This window comes from Chinchilla lanigera, unplaced genomic scaffold (assembly GCF_000276665.1).
Source record: "Chinchilla lanigera isolate Chin_1 unplaced genomic scaffold, ChiLan1.0 scaffold00009, whole genome shotgun sequence".
In the NCBI taxonomy this organism is placed as follows: Eukaryota; Metazoa; Chordata; class Mammalia; order Rodentia; family Chinchillidae; genus Chinchilla; species Chinchilla lanigera.
Window position 1 is genome coordinate 31,854,774 of NW_004955410.1, and position 20,094 is coordinate 31,874,867.

Consider the following 20,094-nt stretch of genomic DNA (forward strand, 5'->3'; position numbering starts at 1 on the left):
CAAAGGCAAGGTTGGGCCAAGGTGTGCTTCATGATCCCGCAGGAGGAAAAAGGGCCATGTCCTGAAGGGAGGGAGCAGGAACCCCCTTTTGCAGCCACAGACACCATGGGCACAGGCAAGAGGAGGCAGATAGAACAGGGAGAGACAGCAGATTTGGGAAAGGGAGAAGGAGGGGGGTGAAGTCCAGGCAGAAGGGATAGGGAGAGATAAAGTGAGGGAGAGGGTGAGAGCTGGAAGATGGAGAGGGAGCGGGGAGAGAAAAAGACACAGAGACACAGAAAGCAAGAGGAACAAAGACAGACATACAAACAGAAAGAGACAGCAAAAGTACACTCAGAAACAGAGACAGGAAAGACACACAGACCACACACACAGAGACAGGGAGACAGAGGCACACAGAGGTGGCTTGAAGGGCTTATGGAATGGAGAGATGGGAGGAAGATGGAACTTAAGTGCCTCCTCCCACGCCAACAATCCTCTGCTGGGCTAACCCACTTCTCTACTCCCTGCAGCTGGGCCACCGAGGCCAGGAAAGGGATGGGACTTGCCTTAGGTTATACTTCATGAGGACATTTAGGATGGTCTCTGCTTTTCCAGGATTTGAACCTCGGCTCTGGAAGGCCTGGGAAGAGGCAGAAGCAGAGGGTAACCCCCACCACAGATTTAAAATGCCAGATCCTGCACTCCCAGGCTGCCTTGCAAAGCTGGTGTGTGTGACCCCAATGCCCCCGTGATGCCCCCCATCACATGCACTGCCAGAGGGAAGTGTGAATTGGTGTCTACAAAATGGAGATGGGGAAGGGCTTCCCAGCTCTTCAGACCCCGGGGCAGATGGCAGCCGGGCTATGGCCCAGCTGGTGGTCAGGGCTGGTGGCACTGGAAGGGTACTGAGGGAGGGCAGAGGTTCTCTCGTGTGCCAGCTTTGCCCTAAGTTCTTGGCTGGGGCCCCCAGATGTGATCCTTCAGTACACTCAGTGGTTCCACAAGCTCCCCACTAAATATTCTTTTGACAAAGTCCTTCTCTGCTAACCTGGCAGAGCTGCTTCCTGACAGGCTGCAGAGCCTAGATTTGAATCCTTGTTCAGTTATGAGAAAAGTCACTTAACTTCTCATTGCCTCAGTTTCCCCATGTGTCATCTGAGGGCCATCAGTTCCTGACTTAGGAACATTAGAATGGTGAACTTCTACCCATATGAATGGACCTAGCATTATGTAGATTTGAAAAAATCACAAAAGGAGCTCATGTGTCTACAAGACATTGTCAGAGGTGTGCTGCTGTGGAGGGGACACACAGCCACTGACCTGGTTCTGCATGACAAGTGTGTGTGGCCTTGCACAAGTCCCTTCCCCTCCCCTGGCCAGTGTTGCACCTGAAGATCGTCTCTGGCTGAGGCCCGTGAAGGTTTGACCTGCCCTCCCAAACTTGCTCCCCATGATCGAAGGCCTGAGGCCTGCCAGGTGCCTTCCTTCCACTCACAGTGGTCCCCCAGGCTTTCCTACCCAGCACGGCTTCCTGGGCACCCCCGTCCAGGTGTCCCCCCAGCTCCTCAAAGTCAGCACAGCCAGCACTGTGCTCAGCGTCTCCCTGTGCACCTGTGTTGCCCCGACCCCTCCACGCCTCCTTGTCAATTCCAGTGCCCAAGGTCGCTCACAGCAGTGCCCTCCTTTGCACCCACAGCTCTGCTCCACTCAGGGGAGCTTTGGTCACCTCCTTACCAGCCCTCTCGCTTGGGAGGACTAGATGCCCACAGAGCAGAGCTCCTCTGCCCACAGGCTCAGCTGGGCTCTCTGCTGCGCTCATAGTGAAGGCTTCTGTGGTGCTGTGCATCGTAGCCCTCCATGTTCTTCTCTGGTCTCATCTGAACACCACCTCTACACCTCTTACGCACTCTTCAGCTGACTGCAACCTGCCCCAGAGGTGCAGCTCAAAGCCTAAGTTTGCCCCATCCTCCCCTTGCTGTCCCCCTATGGTATGGCAAACTGAATGCATCATTCCTGGAGACACTGTTGCCCTAGGGTAATAGGGCTGTGGGTTCCCTGGCTGCGCTGGTTCTAACCTTGAGCAAGTTACTTCCTGACGCTGAGCCTCCTCATTCTTGTCTGCAATGTGAGCATGAAAGCCATGTGTCTTGGGGGTGTGGTCAGGAGTAGGATTATGGATGCAGTTCTCTTGGTGGGATTTGGGACCTCGACAACGATCGGTGTATGCTTGTTCTGTGGCAGATTCTCCACGCTCAGCTGAGCCAACAATTGCAGGGATCACTGCTTAAACTGTTCTCCCCACCGGGTGATTCTTAACCTCTAAGGATTAAGGCTTCAAGGAGAGTTATCTGCAGCATAACCAGACTGGGGCAGGAAGAGACACCTGGACCCTTCCCCTAGGCCTCTCACAGGTGTACTTTCCTTCCCATGTCCTTCTTTCTAAAGGAAGGGTCCCACTGAAAAGGCAGGTGGATGAGGAGGAAGCAGCAGCTGGTTGGCTGGAGGTAGAGGGGGCTCGATCACACATTTCTATGCCCTTAGCTTTGTTGGCTTTTCCCACCTGGGCTGACGGTCTGAACCCTCCCTGCTTTGCATGCTGCTCATGGTAAAGCTCCTCCTGTTCCTCAGGAGTTACAGTGCAAGCAGCACTTTGGCCCCCATGAAGAAAATTGTTTATTAGACACCAGGCGCTAATTGCCACCCCCTTGACCAGTGGTCTGGTATGTGCCCTCTCTACCCTCCCCCTTCTCATAGTCCCCTTACTGTCCTCCATCAGGGCATTCACTGCTGTGTTCATTTGTCTGCCACAATTGTAAGGGCCTCAATACAGTGGATGCTGTAGCTGGCACATAGTAGGTGTTCAATAAGTTGGCTGAATAACAGTGTGCGTAGCTCTGCTCTGAAGAAGGGACCCAGGCTCTACCCTTGGGACTTCCTCTGGAGGAGGAGGGCCTCCCTTCTCCAGGTTGGGTGATAACTGAGGTGGAGCTCCCTTAGGTTCCAGGATATGAATTAAGAAAGTTCACTACCCCACCTCACCCTGATAGCCTTTAGTGTTGGGCCTAAGCTGATCTCCACTGCCCCGCTCCGTAAAGCTCACAGATCAGAAAAATATACTTTTATAATGTTCCGATTTGGGAGAAGCTTGCATCCGCATCCCTACCCAGGTAGGGGACCTGAGTTCCTTCCAGGGGGATCTATTGTTACTCATGGACAGGAAGTATGTTCTGGTTGATGCCAAAACCTTCCTCAGCAATGCCAGCCCCTTCTGTCAAGAGCACCTTGCCCCGGATTCCTCTGAGCACACTGCTCCCTGGGCTGCCAGAGCCCTCAGCTGGCGTGGCCGGGGGAGTGCAGCTCAGCCGGAGGCAGGCACTGCTGCCTTGCCTTCTACTCATCCGTCACCACAGAGGCCAGGCCACAACCTTGGAGAGCCCAGACAGAAACGTGGGCATGCACGTGTGTATGTGCGATGACGGAGGTGCTCTGAGGGCTCCGAGGGCTTTGGAACAGCCAGGCATAGAGTCTCAAGACTGCTGCTGCAGGGTAGGGTTGCATATGGGAAGGGCGGTGTTCAGGTGGGCCAGTGAGGGCTGCACCCAAGCTCACACAGACCTTGTGCCTATCTCTCATCAGCCCTTCCAGCAGGCACAGACCACACACACACATTCTCTCTCTCTCTCTCTCTCTCTTTCTCTCTCTCTCTCTCAATCTCTCTCTCTTTTCCTGAACCAGCTCCAGCTGAATACCTCGGCTGGAGGCTGGGTACCTCCAGGGGCATCCGCTGACCTCCTCCCCATGGACAAGCCAGCATGGGATTTGCCAGGAGGAAGGAAGGCACAGGCCGTTCTCTCTTGGTGGTGGTGGTGGTCTCAATTCAGACCCCACACAGTTCCTGGGGCTGCCCAGGAGTAATGCTGCCCACTCTCCTGACTCACTACGCACAGGGCCAGTCTTGGATTTCCAGGGAGGAAATAGATGACATCCTACACTCGCTGGCTCCCCAGCGTCTACGATCTGTATGTTCACCCCATCTTTCCTGTCTCCAGCCTTCCTTCTCTCCTCTTCAATAGTAAAGAACCTGGTTATGACCCTCACCCTGGGGGTGCAGGCTTGCAGATGGTGCTGTGCCTCCTCTAGGGTAGGGAAGCATCGTCTAAACAGAGATGGCACCCTAATGGGGGAACTTGGGGCACTGGAGCAACATGGAGGAGAGAAGGATGCCCCTAAAAGGGACGAAGTGTTTTCTTTTTCTTGGCTATCTCCACATGGAGCACAGGAATTGTGGGCAAATCCTCCCTTCCTGAGGTTAAAAGCTCTGCTGGAGTAGGGACAAAAGGCGCTCCCCAACATTTAAGGAGTCCTTAAGTCCAGTGGTACAGGTGCCACAGCCCTTAGCAGGTCTCCCACAGGGTCCAGAACCCACCCTCAACCCCAGAACAGCCTTCTTGGGGGCCAGCGTACAGTCCGTAGCCGAGGGTCGAGGGGCACTCACGGGTCGTGTTGTACTTGATGCCGTTGAAATATTCGGGGCACGGCCTCTCCACGAAGGCTCCGGCCGCGCTCCGGGGCCAGCATGTCCCGATCTGGTCCAAGGTCGTGTTGCAGTAGGAGTAGGGACCTGGCCACGGGAGAGAGGAGAGCAGAGCTCGGAAGAGTGGCCAGGGGTGTCTCGGCGCTCCGGCTCCGGGCGCGGGGAGCGCAGGACCCTGCGCGCACTGAGCGAGCCGAGAAAGGAGCCCACGATGCCTGGGTCCACTCTCCTCGCGCCTACCCTCGGGGTCCAGGGGTGGCCCCCAGCCGTCCAAGAGCAGCTCTTCAGCCAGCTCCAGGCTGCAGTTGGCCTCCAGCAGGCTGTGGAGCAGTGCCGCGTCCATTGCGCCCCGGGGCCGAGCGCGCAGAGGGAATGGGAGTGCGCGCCGGCGAGGCTGCGAGGAAGCGGGTGCGACGGGGAGCGGCCGAGAGAGCGCAGGGTCCCGGCCCCTGCTCGCCGTGCCCCGACCTTCCGGGCAGCCTCCGGGCGCTACGCCCCACCGCCTGGAGCCGCCAACCCCGACCTTCCCGGAGAACGGCTGCGGAGCGGAGCGCGGAGCAGCGAGTCCACCCGCTCCGCCGTGGCCAATGGCGGCGCCAGGGGGCGGGGCCGGACGGCTCTGCTCCTCGGACTCAGCCTCTAGCCCCCCGCCCCACCGGACGCCCAGAGTTTGCTCACTCAGGTCCCGTTCGCTTCCACCAGCAAAGTCCGAAGGAGAGCGGCCGGGCTGCCAGTTTGGGCAGGGATTAGGCGGGGACTGCCCTGTCCGAGGATCGAAGACCTCAGGACCGCAGAGTCCGCAAACAGCTCCCGCACTAGTAACTCTCCTGTAGCCTCCCACACCCAGGGCAGCTATCAGCCAAAGCCCGGCGGCGCGGGAAAGGGGCGGGGTCGAACAGTCTCAAATTTGCACTCTGGCAGAGTCCTTGTTCCCCAAGGAAGGGAAATGGATTGGGGTCCCTCCAGGGAAGCAGGAAGGCCACCCAAGAGTCCGGTGAGATCAAGTGGCCCGGAGGGATGAAGATCTGTGGAGGCTGTGGGAGCTGAGATGCAGACACTTCCCAGCTGGCACCCAACTTGGTGAGGAAGGACTGGAGAGCCCAGTGGGTGGGTGGCTTCCAGGAGAGCCAGGGACAGCACCAAGTCTTCCATGAGGGTGACTGAGGGAGCGGTATTGCCATTTAACGCGATGGGGCGCTCTAAGGGGAGGATTTGGTTAAAATTAACTGAAAGACTTCAAACAGACGTCTTTATGCCTGGGGAACAGAGAGATCAAGTGAGAAGTGAGGAGGTGCCTGTCTGTCTTCCTCCTGGCTTGGGTTCCTGCCTGGCTTCTGCATCAGGAAGACATCTACTCCTTCGTAGGGGTGGGGAATTAAAGTCCTGTATAGGGAATTTGTCCCAGCCTCTCAGATGCTTGCTTGGTATTGTGCCTTGTTCTGCCCGTACCTTCAGGGCTTGTGGGGGAGGGGTGCTGCCAACCACGCCCACCACATGGACTCAGTCTCAGGATACCGCCCAAGTGGGGGATACCCTACTCCCTCTCATCCTGGTGCCCCCGACTCTCTTCTTCCTGACGTGATACCTTAGGCAGGGGTCCTGCCGTGCGTGCTGGGGCTTTCTCTATCAGCAAAATGTTCTGTGAGGCCCTTCTCAGCCTTGAGAGTCTCTGCTTCTGCAAAGTCTCTCTCTGTTTTGTCTCTGTCTGTCTCTCTCGGTCTCTCTGCCTCTCTTTGTGTGTGTGTGTGTGTGTGTGTGTGCGTGCATGCGTGTGAGTGTGTACATGTATATCTGTGTCTTGTGTTTCTATCTTTAAGGGCAGGAGAGGTAAGGTCCAGTTGCAGCTGGGCTGGAGGCCCTAGAAACCAGTCCTGTTGTCCCCGGCCCCATCTTCACTGGGAACCAGCGGTGCCACAGAAGGGTGAAACCACCCCATACCAGCCCGGGCCCCGAGCAGGGAGAGATGGAAAGCAGGCCACGCTGCCTTTATGTGTTCGTCTCACCATCTTCCATGTTAATGCTGCTGTCACTGCCCGGGTAGAGCAAGAGAGGGAGAGAGCGAGTGAGCAGCGGGGCCAAGCCTGACCCCTGGAATCTCCCCATGGCCTGCCAACGGGCAGGGACGAGCTGCCGAGCAGCCTGTTAGGTCTGTCCTCTGCCTCCTGAATGGACAGTTAGGGGCCTGGTTCAGCTCTGGGCAGCTACACAGGCAAAGGTCCCTTGATGTCTGCAAGAAGCAGTGCCAGGCACAGGGGAGGATAGGATGGGCCCTAACCCCAGCCCGAGGCCCAATCCTGACCTCAGCTCGGCAGAGTACAGTTCCCAGCTCCCAGACTGAGCCATCTAGGGCTTTACAGAGACCAGTGTGCCACTGCCTCAGTTCCTGTCACCAGGAAAGTCTCCTTCATGCACACAGGGAGGCCTTTCACATGCCACGTCACTACATGGATGAGGAGGGCACTGAGCCAAGTGTCAGTGATTGGCATTCTAGATATCACAGAGGGGAAATTGGAAAAGTAGCAGTTTGGGAACAAACTAATTTTGCCGTTCACTTTAGTGTTTGAAAATAAAAAGTGAGGAAAAAATTGGAAAGAGATAACACTCTTCTCAATTATGTTAAATCCAATTACAAAGAGACAAAAACTGGGGCGTTTTGCTTATTAAGGCTCAGTGATCACACAGAAAGAACAAATGCCTTGGGTGTGTGCAGGACCCTGTCTCCCGGCCAGGGCAATCTCCCCTTTAGAGCATGTGTGTGCATGTGCATGTGCGTGCGTGCATGCTTGCGTGTGTGTTGGATTAAGGAGTTATTATTTACTTTCCTTTTTGTTTTGCAGTGCTGGGGATGGAGTCCAGGGCCTCATACATGCCAGGCAAGAATGCTACTGCTGAGCTACCTCCCCAGCCCAGGGAATTATTTCAAGAGATCCTTGGGCTGGGGATTTAGCTCAGTGGCACAGCGCCTGCCTGGCAAGCGCAAGGTCATGAGTTCGATTCCCGGTACTGGGAAAAAAAAAAAAAAGGAAAAAAAAAAAAAACAACAAAAAAAAGAGATCCTTGTATCTATTCAGAACCTCACTGTCTATGGACAGAATAAATATGTCTCACAGTATATACCCTATTATTTTTCAAATATATATATATATATGTGCCTCTGTGATGAATAGATTAGAACCCACCCATTAAAACTCTGCCTGAAGTCCTACTCACTTTTGTGATTATGTGCATTTTTTCACTTATTTGGACCTCAAGGACATACAGTTGGATTGGTCATAGGGTTTGATTCATGCACCTTTGTCATCATTAGCCCACACATGGCCTACATTTATTTTATTTTGGTCTTTTCTTTTATGAACGTTTGTATGTGGTAGTAATTGTATGAGCCTCCTGCCCAATCTGAAACTTGATCATTACTAATCACTTACATATATATCTATATACTTCTTCCCCAGAAGGAAATTCTTCTGAATGTTGCCTTTGTCATATTCTTGCCCTCATTTTTTCCAGATTTCTCACAGGTGTGCATGTCTTAACAGTGGAGTGATTTACTTGCCTTTGAACTTGATGCTAGTCATTATGCTTTCTCTTGATCAGTGTCCGCTAGGAGACCACTATCATGTGGGGATTTGTGAAGTGATTTCTGAGCCCTGACAGGCATCCTAAAAGCTCACACGTCCACCTCAGGGGCATGGCTGATGAAGCCTGACGTGTCCCCACAGTGGCTGCTAGGCAGTGTTACTAGCATCACTAGAGATCTGGTGGATGAATATTTAATGATATGGGGAAATATTCACTCTGAGTTATTAGAGAAGGAGGTATGCTGTAAATCTATGGACACTGCCTCATTCTGGTTTTATTAAAAAATACAAATAAGAACCAAAATCAAACAAAAGACAATTTGAATACAGGCATGGTGGCAAACACTTGTAATCACAAGTCTCTGGGAGACTGAGGCAAGAGGATTGAAAGTTCAAGGCCAGCCTGGACAACTCAATGACTTAGTGAGACCTCATCTCAAAATAAAGAAGAGCTGGAGATGTAGCTCAGTGTGAAGACCTTGGGTGGGTTCAATCCCCAGAACCGGGTTGGGTGGGAGAACCAACAAGAGGGTGTATGGATCCATGAATCCCGGAGGATATGACATGATAAAGATCCTTGGTTATAAGATAATGAGCATTTATTGATTTCTTTGATTTAGAGGTCCCCCCACAAATTTTATGTAAATAATATGGATGCCTTTTGTCAATAAATGAATGATGTCAGAAGTTAGGCAGGGGAGGCCTTGGGTTGGAGAGGTGAGGACTCTGGCAAGGGCAACAGAGAAGGGCCTGGGCCACGTGCTTGAGGGTGCGGGTAGGGAGACGGCAGTGGGTCAGACTAGACAAGCGTTGCCTGAGGGCAGAGTCTGGTGAGGGAATATTGGGTCTCCCCGAGGTGGGAGGCCTCTATTTTCTGTGTAGTGACTGCTGGACATGGCCATGCTTCGTGTCCCCATGGTCTCTCATTTAACCTTCACATTAACTCTCTGAGGTAGACTTGGACCTGACTTCTAACAATAAGGAAATTGAGGCTTGGGTCATGTTACAGGTTAAATTGTGCCCTTTCAGATTTATGTGCTGAAGTCTTAACTTCTAGTACCTCAGGATGTGGCCTTGGTGGCCCCCGTCCAATGCAACTTGTGTCTATAAGAAGAGAAGACTGGGAACAGACAGGCACAGATAGAAGACAGTGGGAAGACATACAGAGAAAAGTGGCCATCTGCAAACCAGGGAGCAAAGGCTCAGAGGAGACCAAGCCTGTCACCACTCGGGCCTTGGACTTAGCTCCTGAATTGTGAGAAGATATATTCCTGTTGATCGTACTTTGCTACAGAAGCACTGGAAAACCAATACAGGGGGCTTATCCAGGGTCACACAGGAGGTGGGATCAGACGGATGGCAGAGACACCTGAGCTCTTGGCTGGTCCATTGTGTGGAGCCCAGGAAGCAAGATGGATCTCTGACCCCTGCCTCAGGCTGCCTTTGCATGCCAGGCCCCAGGCCTGGCCACCCTCTTTGTCTCTGAGTCCTAATAGCTGCTCCAAGACCCAAGAACACTCATGACACCCCCGCCTCCTGCTTGCATGCAGCTCCCAGTGGACCCTAAAGAAATCCCCGCAGAGCCGTGAGCCCAGCTTCCTCCTCAGACCAGTAAGGCTGCCCTGACTCAGCAAATGAGCCATTTGAAAAACCAGAGGCTTCAGAACTGAGGGTTTAACTGTGCTGCTTCGTATGTCCTTACTGGGGTGTTATGGTTTGTGTCTACGTGTTCCCCCAAAGCCTCAGGCATAACTATAGGTGGGGCTTTTTCAGAGGTGGCTAAATCTAGAAGGTGTGACTGATTCACAGTGCAAAGCTAGGATTAAGGGTGCTAGCATGAAGGGTAGGTGATTACTAAATCAGTCCACTGATTGGTTTGGCACCATCCTAATCCCAGTAGCCTGGATAGACTATAAAAGGTTCAGAAAAAGCTGCTAAGGACTCTTGCTTGCTTTGCTACCTTCTGTTTGCCATGAACTGTTTCTCCTCGCTGATTCCCCTCTGCCACGCTACCCTGCCTTGGAGCCCGCTGATTACAGACTAAAACCTCTACAGATTGTGAGCTAAATAAACCTTTCCTTCCTTAACTTTGGGTGTTGAGTATTTTATCTCAGCAACAAGAAAATAACTAGATACAGGGGGACACCTGTAGCCACAGCAAATAGAGATGGTTTCACTCAAGGCCAGTCCTTGGCTGCCACCCAAGTTTGATAGTAGAGGGGTCACTCCTCTGGATCCCCAATGCCCATCTAACCAGCTTCCTTGTGTGTGCATTGGAGGCTGGGAGCAAGAAAAGGGCTCCCTGCCAAGCCTGCTGCCACTGATGAAGAGCCCCACATCCCCATGGAGACCTAGCAAGGAGAATCCAGCCTGGGATTGGCAGCCAGGGCTCTACCCATCACCCCATCACCTCTCCTCCCCAGGCTGTGTGCCCCTCACTCCAGGGTGTGCTGCAGGTGGTGGTATGCATACCTGAGGGGTCAGCCAGGGACACCATGGTGCGGCAGTACTGTTCCAGCAGGGGCCACAGGGGTTGTTCTCTGGGCACCTGGCTCAGCCTGGCCACCTAGGGAGAGCAGGGATGGAGGTGGGTCAGAGGCCAGGCTTATTGGCCTTCAGTAGCACATGCCTGCCTGAGCCCTGTTGTGTTACTTGACCTTCAGTACTCTCACTTCTGCTGAAGGACGGGAAACTGAGGCAAGGCCATGTGGCACAGAAGTGGGTCAGCGTAACCCGAAGCCCTGAGGAGGCCACATGATCTGATGCAGTGGCGCCTCCCAAGCAGGACTCTGTGTGTCTCTCCTTCACCCCCAGAGCTGTCTTTTCCTCCACAGGATGTGATATGCCCCTGGGATAGTGCCCATGTCCTGCCAGCAGAGCTGGGTGGGGCTGTCTACCAGCTGTTCATCTCCAGGGAAGATGTTTGTGGAATACAGCTGTGTGTCAAGCCCTGGCTGGGGGACCTGTGAGTGCCTTCAGGGTGTCCCAGGCCAGGTAGAGATCCCTTAGACTTAGTAGGAGCACAAAAGAGGAGAGGAGCATGTGACTTCAATTAATTTTCCAGGCATGCAGGTAAACAGGCTGTTATTCTAGAAGATACCTTACAGGACCTGGGAAGGCCGAGAAGGCTTCCTGGAAGAGAGGACACTTTGGGGGCCACGAGAAGGATGGGCAGTGGAAAGGGATGGATAGTGCACTCGTCACAGGGTCTGCTGGGAGCTCCTCCACATAGGATTCTTGGGCATCAGTCCTCCACTTGCTGGGATGAGCTGGATTGAGGTGGGAGGGATGTGCTGCACTGACTTTGCATCTCTTTGCATCTCTGATGCCAGCTCCTTCTCTAAAGGCAGCTACCATATTTGTGGCCCCACTGCCCAAGTGATTTCCTGCTTATCACCGGCTCTGTGTGAAGACACCCTCCCCAGAACTCAGGTGATGTGGGGCTGTCCTAGCCACAGAGATGTGGTCTTAGAGTATGGCCTAATCTTCTAGTGGGGGTGGCACAAGGTCACTAGGCTAAGCATCTATGTGTGCTGCATGGGCTGGGTGACATGGACAAGCACATCAGAGGTGGATTTGGGGATAACTTGGAGATCCTGGCTCTGGCTCCTGTAACTCCTCCCTCTGCCAACCCCAAAAGTTGGCACAGCCAGAGATCTTTGTTCTCTTCAGGGGAATGTGCATGGATTTGACTCAGACCTGCAAGTGCATAGTTTGGGTGGAGCTCCTGGTGGAGAGGAGAGGGGGGAACAGGGAGGAGAGGCAGGACTGGAACAGTCCCGCTCCAAGGCTTGTGAGTTGAGTTTTCAGAGGGGGGTCGCGTTCAGACATTCCCGTGCTCAGAGTTCTGGAGATGCTGCTTCTTCACTGTGTTGACAAAGCAACTTCACTTCTCTGGGCCTTAGTCTCCTCATCTTTAAAGCAGGGATAGCACCAGCCCTGTAGAATTTGTGTGTGTATTTAACGACTATGTTAAGAGCCTGGTGCTTAGAAGTCATCATCCAAATGAAAGCTCTTGTCAAGGCCTTCAGGGGAATCCCACTAGAGAACCCAGAGATGGGGCACCTGAAGGCCCTGCTAACGCTCTTCCCTGGAAAGGCCTCCTCCTTCACCAACTCTCCAGCAGTGTGGACCCCTCGGCCTCAGCACTCCTCATGTGGACGCTGACACTGAGGACACAGCCTCTGCCTGTCTGAGCTCAGCTTATGCTGTGTGCACTGAGTACTTGTGGAGGAAGCTGAGGGCCCTAGGTTTTGTCTTGAAGCTGAGTCCATGGGCTGGGTGGTGGTAGGGCAGCGAAAGCCACCTGAAGGCAGAGCTGGGTGAGCAAAGGCTGGAGCCAAGAGAGCACAGGGTGTGTGTGGAGGCAGCTGCATCGACTTGGATCTATCATTAGGGGAACAGTGGGGTGAACAAGAAGGGGTTGCCTCTAATATGTGGAATCAGGGGTTATGATGGGCTGGACCTGACTCCAAATGCTTTGCATAAAACAGTTCATTTATTCCTTGCTGCAGGCTGTGAAAAAACTGTAAATAACCCCAGTTTACAGATGAGGCAACAGAGGCCCCAAAAAGTGAAGTCACCTCCCAAGGCTACACTACAGGTAAGGGGCAGAGGCAGAATTCATACAGTCAGGTAGCGTATGAGCTGGTCTGACACAAATTGGAAGAGCTGGTCCTGGACAAGGAAGTGAAGGTCTGGGCCCATGGAGGCTGAAGCAAGCTGCTATGGTTCGGCTAAATGTCCACCAAAGGTCCACATGTCAAAGGCTTTGTCCCCACCCCAGGAAGGGCTGGAAACTTTAGGAGGTTTGTGGGATCTAGTGGAGGAAATTAGGTCACTGGGGGTGTGTGCTTGAAGGGACACTGGGCTCCTTCCTGTCTCTCCTACCTCCAGTTGCCTTGACGCAAACAGTTTCCTCTGCCCTATGTTCCTGCCATGATACTTCTGCTTCACCGCAGGCAATGGAGCTGACCAAGCATGGACCGAAACCTCTGGAACCACGAACCAAAGTAAACCTTTTCTCCTTATAAGTTTTGTGTCAGTGTCAGGTATTTTGTCACAGTGATGGAAAGCTGACTAACACAAGACCAGAATCCCAAATGGGTGGCTGTGGTGCTCAAGAAGCCACAATAGCAAGAAGGACTTCTCCAGCCATGGCAGAGCAGGGATGAGGGTGGAGTGGGGCCAGGGAGCTTATAGGCAGAGAGCTGGGCTACGGGAGGCAGATCCAGCCAGCTGGACAGGGAGATGAGAAATTTAGTCCATAACCTCAGGCTCCTTGTAGCCCCCACAGTGCTGTTGGGATATAAGAAGAAATATATTGGCCTTAGTCTCCAATTCCTGACACAGGGCTTCTGAAACCATTGTAGTTTCCTGAGTGATGGGAACAGTTTTCTCTTAATGAGGCAACTCTTGGTGCGCTGCTGGATGTGGGTGTCACTGAGAGAGCAAACTGATTACAAGCTTGGAACTTTCAGCCCGGCCCCTGGGGAAGGGAGAGCGGCTAGACAGAGTCCGTTATCCATCATGCCTATGTAACGGAGCCTCCATGAAATTCCTAAAAATGGGATCTGGGAGCTCCCAGATGAGAAGCACATGGAGGTGCAGGGAGGGTGGTGCCCGGAGGAAGTATGGGAGTTTGGCCATCCCGTACTTTGCCCCATGCATCTTGTCACCTGTGTCCTTTGTCATATCTTTTATAATAGACCAGGAAATGTAGTCATAAATGTTTCCCTGAGCTCTGTGCACTGTTTTAGCCCATTTTTGGACCCAAAGAGGGGTTGTGGTAAAATAGAATAGGTACCCTCATGGGACATATGGCACGGACTTTCAGACCTTAATGCATACCATATTACCCACTAAAGAGGGACACTTCCCTTTTCTTCTGTCCTCCTTTTCTAACCATGCATGAAATATGCCCTCCCTTACTCCTGCAAGGATCAGGCATCCTGTAACAGGAGGGATGCCAGGCTATCAGGGTTAGAATGCTTATGGATCCACAGCTTACACTACATGGAATTCCTGTAAAATGCAAGGCTGTACTCCTGACCCGATGGGAAGTTAGCCCCCAGCCCACACTAAAGGTACCCTAAGAGCCAATCCCATTCTTTTATCAGTGGGCCCCTCTGATCCTCTTCATCAGAACTGTGCCCCCTTAACTCCTCAAGCTGAGGTCCCTTCTGTTTTCTCTTGTTCTAATCGCCTAATAGATCTATCTGCCTGTGCCTTTCACTGGCATGTCCTGAAATTCTTTTCTGTGACAAGAGTTGACAAATCTACTCCATGGTGTGGGAGGGTGAGCTGAGGTCCCCATCTTTGCTTTGGGGGACCTCCTTGGGCTCTGTCCAGTGACATGCCAATTTCATGGTTTCCATCTGAATTGAGCAAAAGAACCTTGGGCTAGTTGGTGACAGTGGGAACCTGTGATCTGTAGCTGTTAGAAGTAGGGAAGCCTGGACTGAGGGGGTGTGGCCTTGCCAGACTGGGCCTTCGCCTGTGGGCTTTGGGCGCCCTCCACACACACACTGTCAGTTGGTGTCCCCAAGGAACTGAAACACGGCTTGGCATGGAAAAACCTCACTTCTGATGTCAGAATATGTGAATGGACAGAGAAAGAGAATGTTTTCTCTGTGTCAGTTCTGATGAGAACATTTTGGACTTCCAACGGATTGGCTCTTGGCTGAGCTGGGGGCAGAGAGCTGCCCACTATCTCCACCCTTGGTTGACAAGCCTGACTATATCCCAGAGTTCACATCTGTGTCTCCAACTCCCAGCCCAGAGCCTGGTCCATAGCAGGAGCTCAACAAATGATTGCTGACTGACTGACTAACTAGAAGGATGAGACTATGGTCCCCTCAGCCAGATCCTCACCCCCAATTCCGGAAGCCCCAGTGCTGGGAGTTTTGGTTGTTCTTCAGGTTTCCTTGTCTCCCAAGTTTTCACTTTGATGCATGTCTGGGTGAGGGCTCAGGTCTTGGCCCTGGACACTGTGAGCCTGGAATGGGACATCCTTAGAAATGGGCAAGGAGGCCCTGGTGGGAAGGAGGCAGCAGTTCAGAACCCAGCCTCTAGCTGCTCTTCCTCCATCCTAGGCCCCATCCAGACAGAACCTGTGCCCCAGGGGTTACAGGGGCGTCCAAGGTGCTGCCTAGCAGGAGCCAGGGACTCTGGCCCAGCCTCCTGCTCCCTCCCAGGCCTGGCAACAAGCTTCCATCTAAATTTAGCTCTTGGTCTCAGCTGGAGAGATTTACTGGACCACAGGTCTGGGGCCCCAGCTGCCAGTGACAGGCAGGAACTCGGTGCGGTGGGTGGGGGTGGGGGTGAGTCCCTGGCTGCCTCCTCCCCATGCCGCCCAAGGTCAGGGAAGGCTCCAGGAAAGGGAAGGCTCCTTCCCAGGGCTTGCTGCTCTCATTCACTGGCTTCCCTGGCGTAAGCCAAGCTCCAAGAGGGTACTAGGGGGTGGGTGCAGAGGAGAAAAGCAGAGGAGAGGAGAAGAGAAAAGAGGGAGGGAGGAGGAGGGGATAGAGGGGGCCACATGGAGGGGGAAAGGTAGGAAGGCGGAGTCTGCCCCTCTGTGCCCAGGGAGAGCACGAGGGATCAGAAGGCACACGAGGACGTACGCAGTTATTTTCCAGAGCATCTGGGCCAGCTCCCTGGAAGGGAAGATTCAGATACTCAGTTCTAATTTCCTGGAGTAGATTATGCTCAGTGATAACTGAGGACCCTAGCAGCTCTCAGCACCCTTTGCAGCTCTGTGCCATTGCCCAGCAGGTCTAACTTCTTCCCAGTCCGCTCCTCCTTCAGGTCCCAAGCCAGCCTCCAGGGCCCCTGAAGAAGTTCCCAGGCACACCTCTTGTCTTCTCTCTTTCTCTGAGAGCCAGAGCAGAGGGCTGGAGCCCCTCTCTGCCCTCTGTCCTCCCTTACCTGGCTGTCTAAGGGGGAGGGGCGGTGGGGGGAGGTGGGTCTGCAAGGCCCTAGAAAAATTCACTCTGTCTAAAATCACCTCCCTACTTATCAACTTGTCTAATGTCCAGGTTGCCTAATAGCTTCTTCCGATTTGTTTTGTCATCTGTCTGAATGTTTTAAAAATAGCTTGACATTAAAATTACCTTTTTGTTAAAGGAAGAGGATATGTTTGGAATCCCAGCCCTACCCTTTACCAGCCCTGTAAACTTGGGCACAGGACTTTACTCCACCCTCCTCATCTGAAAAATGGGGCCAGGGATGATCCTCTGTCCTTGGGTTGTCCGGATGCTTCACGTGGGGGATGTACGTTGGTGCCTAGAACAGTGGCGAGCAGCTGTGTGCCTGGGTAGCCGGCCAGCAAGACAAACAAAATGAGCAGATTGAATAACCTTCCTTCCCTCATCCCCACAGACTTAAAATGACAGCTTAAAAATTAAAATTTTGAATAAAGTGACTTTAGCCAAACTGGCTGAGGGGCTTTAAAATGTTTACAATTAGATAAAGTAGAAAATGACCACAAAGAGGGTGCAGCATCATTTGTAGAGCTCTGCCCGTTTGAGACTTCCGAGGAATACTGAATTAAGTAGGCGATGTCCTCAGACAAATTGTGTGTGTGTGTGTTTTTTTTTTTTTTTTAATACTTAAATACCAACAAAATGGCAAAAACAGAGAGACAAAATTAGCTGATTAGGTTAGAAAGCACTCAGAAGGGAACTGAGTTTTGGGGGAAAGTCATTAGATGAATTGGCTGCTCGCGATGGCTCTTGAGCCCCAGCTCTGCAGACTGTGTATGCACTGGAGGGAAGGGTGAGGAGGGCTGGGCAGGTAAAGGAGGGTCTGGAAACTGGGGCTGGGCAGAGACAGCCCAGGACTTCCCCTGTCCTCATCTCTCTTTGCTGAGCCTTCTCTGGGCAGATGGTTCCACCAGGAGCCAGGACCTGCAGATGTGCTGTCCTGACTCAACAGCGGAGTCTCCCCGTCCAAGAGTGAGGGGCTGGATTGGCCTAGAAGGCTGGTGAGCTCCTGGGGTCTTCGCAGAGGGACCCACAAGGTGCTTGAAAGGTCAGACTCCAGGGCGTTGGATACACAAGCCAAGTATTCCTTCTCTGAAATGCTCGGGACTAAAAGTATTTCAGGTTATAGTTTGAATGGATTTTAGAATGTTTGCCTACACTTTACTGGGTGAGCATCTCTACTAACAAATTAAAAAATCCATAAAGTTTTTCTCAAGAAGTTTTGGATTTGGGGCCATTTCATCTGTGTTGCTTAGCCTCTCAGAACTTCCATTTTCTGTCTGTAAATCACTTCCACAGTAAACGAGTAAGGCCCTTAGCATAACACCTGGCACACAGGACAACTGGAAGAGTGGTCTCCTCTGCAGCTCCCTAAAGGCTTCAGAGGGGTCAATGCTTGGTGGATTCCTCCAGGTTTTGGAGGTGTTGACTGGGTCAGGGTGACCACCAGCTGGAACTTTTCCAGTGCTAATCAGACCAGATTGGTCTTGGCTCCCACCCCATGTCATCTCCTGCTGACCTACCTCCTGCCTGCCACCCCTGCAGACTCTCATTCTTCCTGTCAGGGCACTTTTTCTTAGATCCAGTCTCCAGAGGTTGTAAACACATCTTGTTTCTTTGCCATTCATCTTGTCATGTCTCCTTCTGGGCCCCAAACTCTGGGAGGGCAGGGGCCATAGGTGGGTTCTGCAGCCTGCATCCTCACCATGCATACGTAGTCCTCGTTAAATGTGGTTGAATAGGGGGAGGGCTGGAAGCCAGGTCCCTCCCTGGCTGCCTTCCTTCCCATTGCTAGCTCATCGTCTCATGTTTTCACTTCCCAGGGAGGAGAAATCTCAGAACAGTTGGCTAAGGATGCAGAAATCAATCCTATTACCACGAAGGCCCAAGGTGAGGAAGGCTGGGCTTAGGGGCCATAAAGTTCCTCTCCAGCTGGATATGTGCTGAGTAACTTTGGGCAAGGGACTAGTTTCTGTCTCAGCCTGGGATCATCAGGAGAGGTCAGGCAGGGCTGGTTTGACTCTGAGGGAAACAGAGCCCTGAATGTGGCCTCAGAAGTCTCCAGTTCTGATGTCCCCAGAACCCAGGGGACTCTCCCTCATGCTTTCCACCTTTCCTTTTTCACACTGGGTTCTGGAGTAGCAGCTAGAAGCTCTCTCATCTAACCAGCCTGGGTCAGGGTGGGTGGACAGCAGGTAACCCCCAATTTAGCCCCAAGGTCTTGTGGAAGGATCTGTGCTAGAACAAGTGTGTGTGTGTGTGTGTGTGTGTGTGTGTGTGTGTGTGTGTGAAGGGGGCTGGGGATCTGAATGGGTTCTGTCAGCAAAGCAGCTTTGCTATCAGTGAATTCTCACTACCTGTCTGTTCAGTGACTTTGAACAAATTAATCCCCCTTGTCCAAGTAAGGACACTGAGGCCCAGGACATGGTCCTTGAGGCTAGCATCCTGATTCCTAGCCTGGCTCTGTCCCCTGTATTTGTGTGGGCTCCTGGCCCCTTTCTGCCTTCTGGATAATTTTAATGTTGCAGTTCTTCTTCACAAGAAGTAAGGCCTATGATAGGTCATCTTCTCAGAGCCTCAGCTTTCCTGTCTCTAAAGCAGGGAGAGAGTTGGAGGTGGGTTGTGGGACTCACTCCCCCGAGCCTCTCTCCCACCTCTTCAGCCCTTTCTTTCTAGCTACCCTCAATCCCTTCACCCAGTCACGTAGGTAGCTCCTGACTGTGGCGTGTGGGTGGGGCAGTCCGGAGTCTTGGGGACCCCCCAGAGAAGTGGGTTCTTTCTTGCTTCTCTGCTCCATGGCTCATTAATCATGCCTGATAATGGGGGACATGTCACAGGAGGGCGGGGCCTGTGACAGTGGATGAGAGGCAGCTCTCTGGTGGTCTGCTGGGGTGGTCTGGTGGTCAGATCTGGGGTTGAAAAGGGAAACTTCAGGGGAAGTGAGGGGACCTGTGAGGGAGAGGAGAGAATTGGAAATGGACAAAGAATTTCTAGTCTTCAGGAAGGACAGGTCCTGGACACTAGTATGTCACCCCAGAAACCTAGGCTTATCCGAGGGGCCTCCCTGCCCTCTCCTAGCTAATGACAGATTTTCCCTGCCCCTCCACCTCCCCCCTTCCCCAAGTGTGAGAGCTGCATCCCAGCATCAGCTTGGGGAGGGATCCAACAGCCACCAGCCCTGAGACCACCAGCCCTGAGATCCCCCAACCCCAGTCACTCATGACAACTCCCAGCTCCCTCGCCCCTTCCCCCCAGTGCACTGACCCCACTCCCCACACTTACTTGAAACAATGGGAGAAGCCAGAGCAGACACAGGAGGAGCTGTGGGACATGAAGGAGGCCTGGGTGTGCCTGGGGGTTCCCCATGTTACAGTTAGGGACAAGAGACCAGAGCCCATGCCCAGGGCAGCAGGCCCCACCCCCGCCAGCTCCTTCCCCAGGCCTTTTCCTCCCCACCAAGCCGGGAGGGAGGGGAGCAGAGGTGAGACCCAGGGCTCCCAGGACAATCTCCACCCGCTTCCTCCAGGGCAATGGTGACACCGCCCCACAGCCCGCCCCTTCAGGTTATTTATAACCCATGCTGGGCAGCCACTTCCACCCTGGCAGCCAGGGGGTCAAACTGCCCTCCAGCCTGCAAAGCAGGGATTATGTCTTTTGTGGGCTGCAGCTCCTGAGGGGAGGCAGGGGTCCCTGCCTGAGACAGTAGGGCTGCTTAGGTCCTTCCCTGTGTTATAGGCAGGCAAAATTCAATGATCTGGGGGGCTTCGCATAGGTGAATCTGGAGATGCCATCTGTATTGGTCAGTATTTGCAAGAGATCAGATTTAATGCAGGACATAGAAATTTGCAAGAGTAGCTTACAGTATTTGCCCACAGAATCAAATGTAGACGAGTGCAAGAGATCTATCCTCATGCTAGAGATCCAAAGAATCCAGCCCTGCCTGGATCTCACAGCAATGTCCCATATGAGTCCTGCTGAAGGCCTGGAACCCAAGGCAATGTCCCCTGCAAGTCTGTAT

The 20,094-nt window shown here is 53.0% G+C and overlaps 1 protein-coding gene across 8 annotated transcripts in view; it reads right to left on the minus strand.

Moving 5' to 3' along the window:
• Positions 1–19,611, minus strand: part of Crhr2 (corticotropin releasing hormone receptor 2) — a 44,052-nt gene extending 24,441 nt beyond the window's left edge. For 4 of the 8 annotated variants that reach the window (XM_005377503.2, XM_013510478.1, XM_005377502.2 and 1 more), the window contains exons 1-3: positions 19,359–19,611; positions 10,567–10,660; positions 4,478–4,603 (exon numbers count right to left, since the gene is read on the minus strand). In XM_005377503.2, coding sequence (XP_005377560.1) covers positions 4,478–4,603; positions 10,567–10,660; positions 19,359–19,442 — 304 coding nt within the window. In that variant the 5' untranslated portion in view covers positions 19,443–19,611. Of the gene's footprint in view, positions 1–4,477; positions 4,604–4,756; positions 5,059–10,566; positions 10,661–19,358 lie in introns of those variants that run through there. The other 4 variants (XM_005377505.2, XM_005377504.2, XM_013510480.1 and 1 more) reach the window with 2 other exon arrangements.
• Positions 19,612–20,094: the final 483 nt, after the last annotated feature.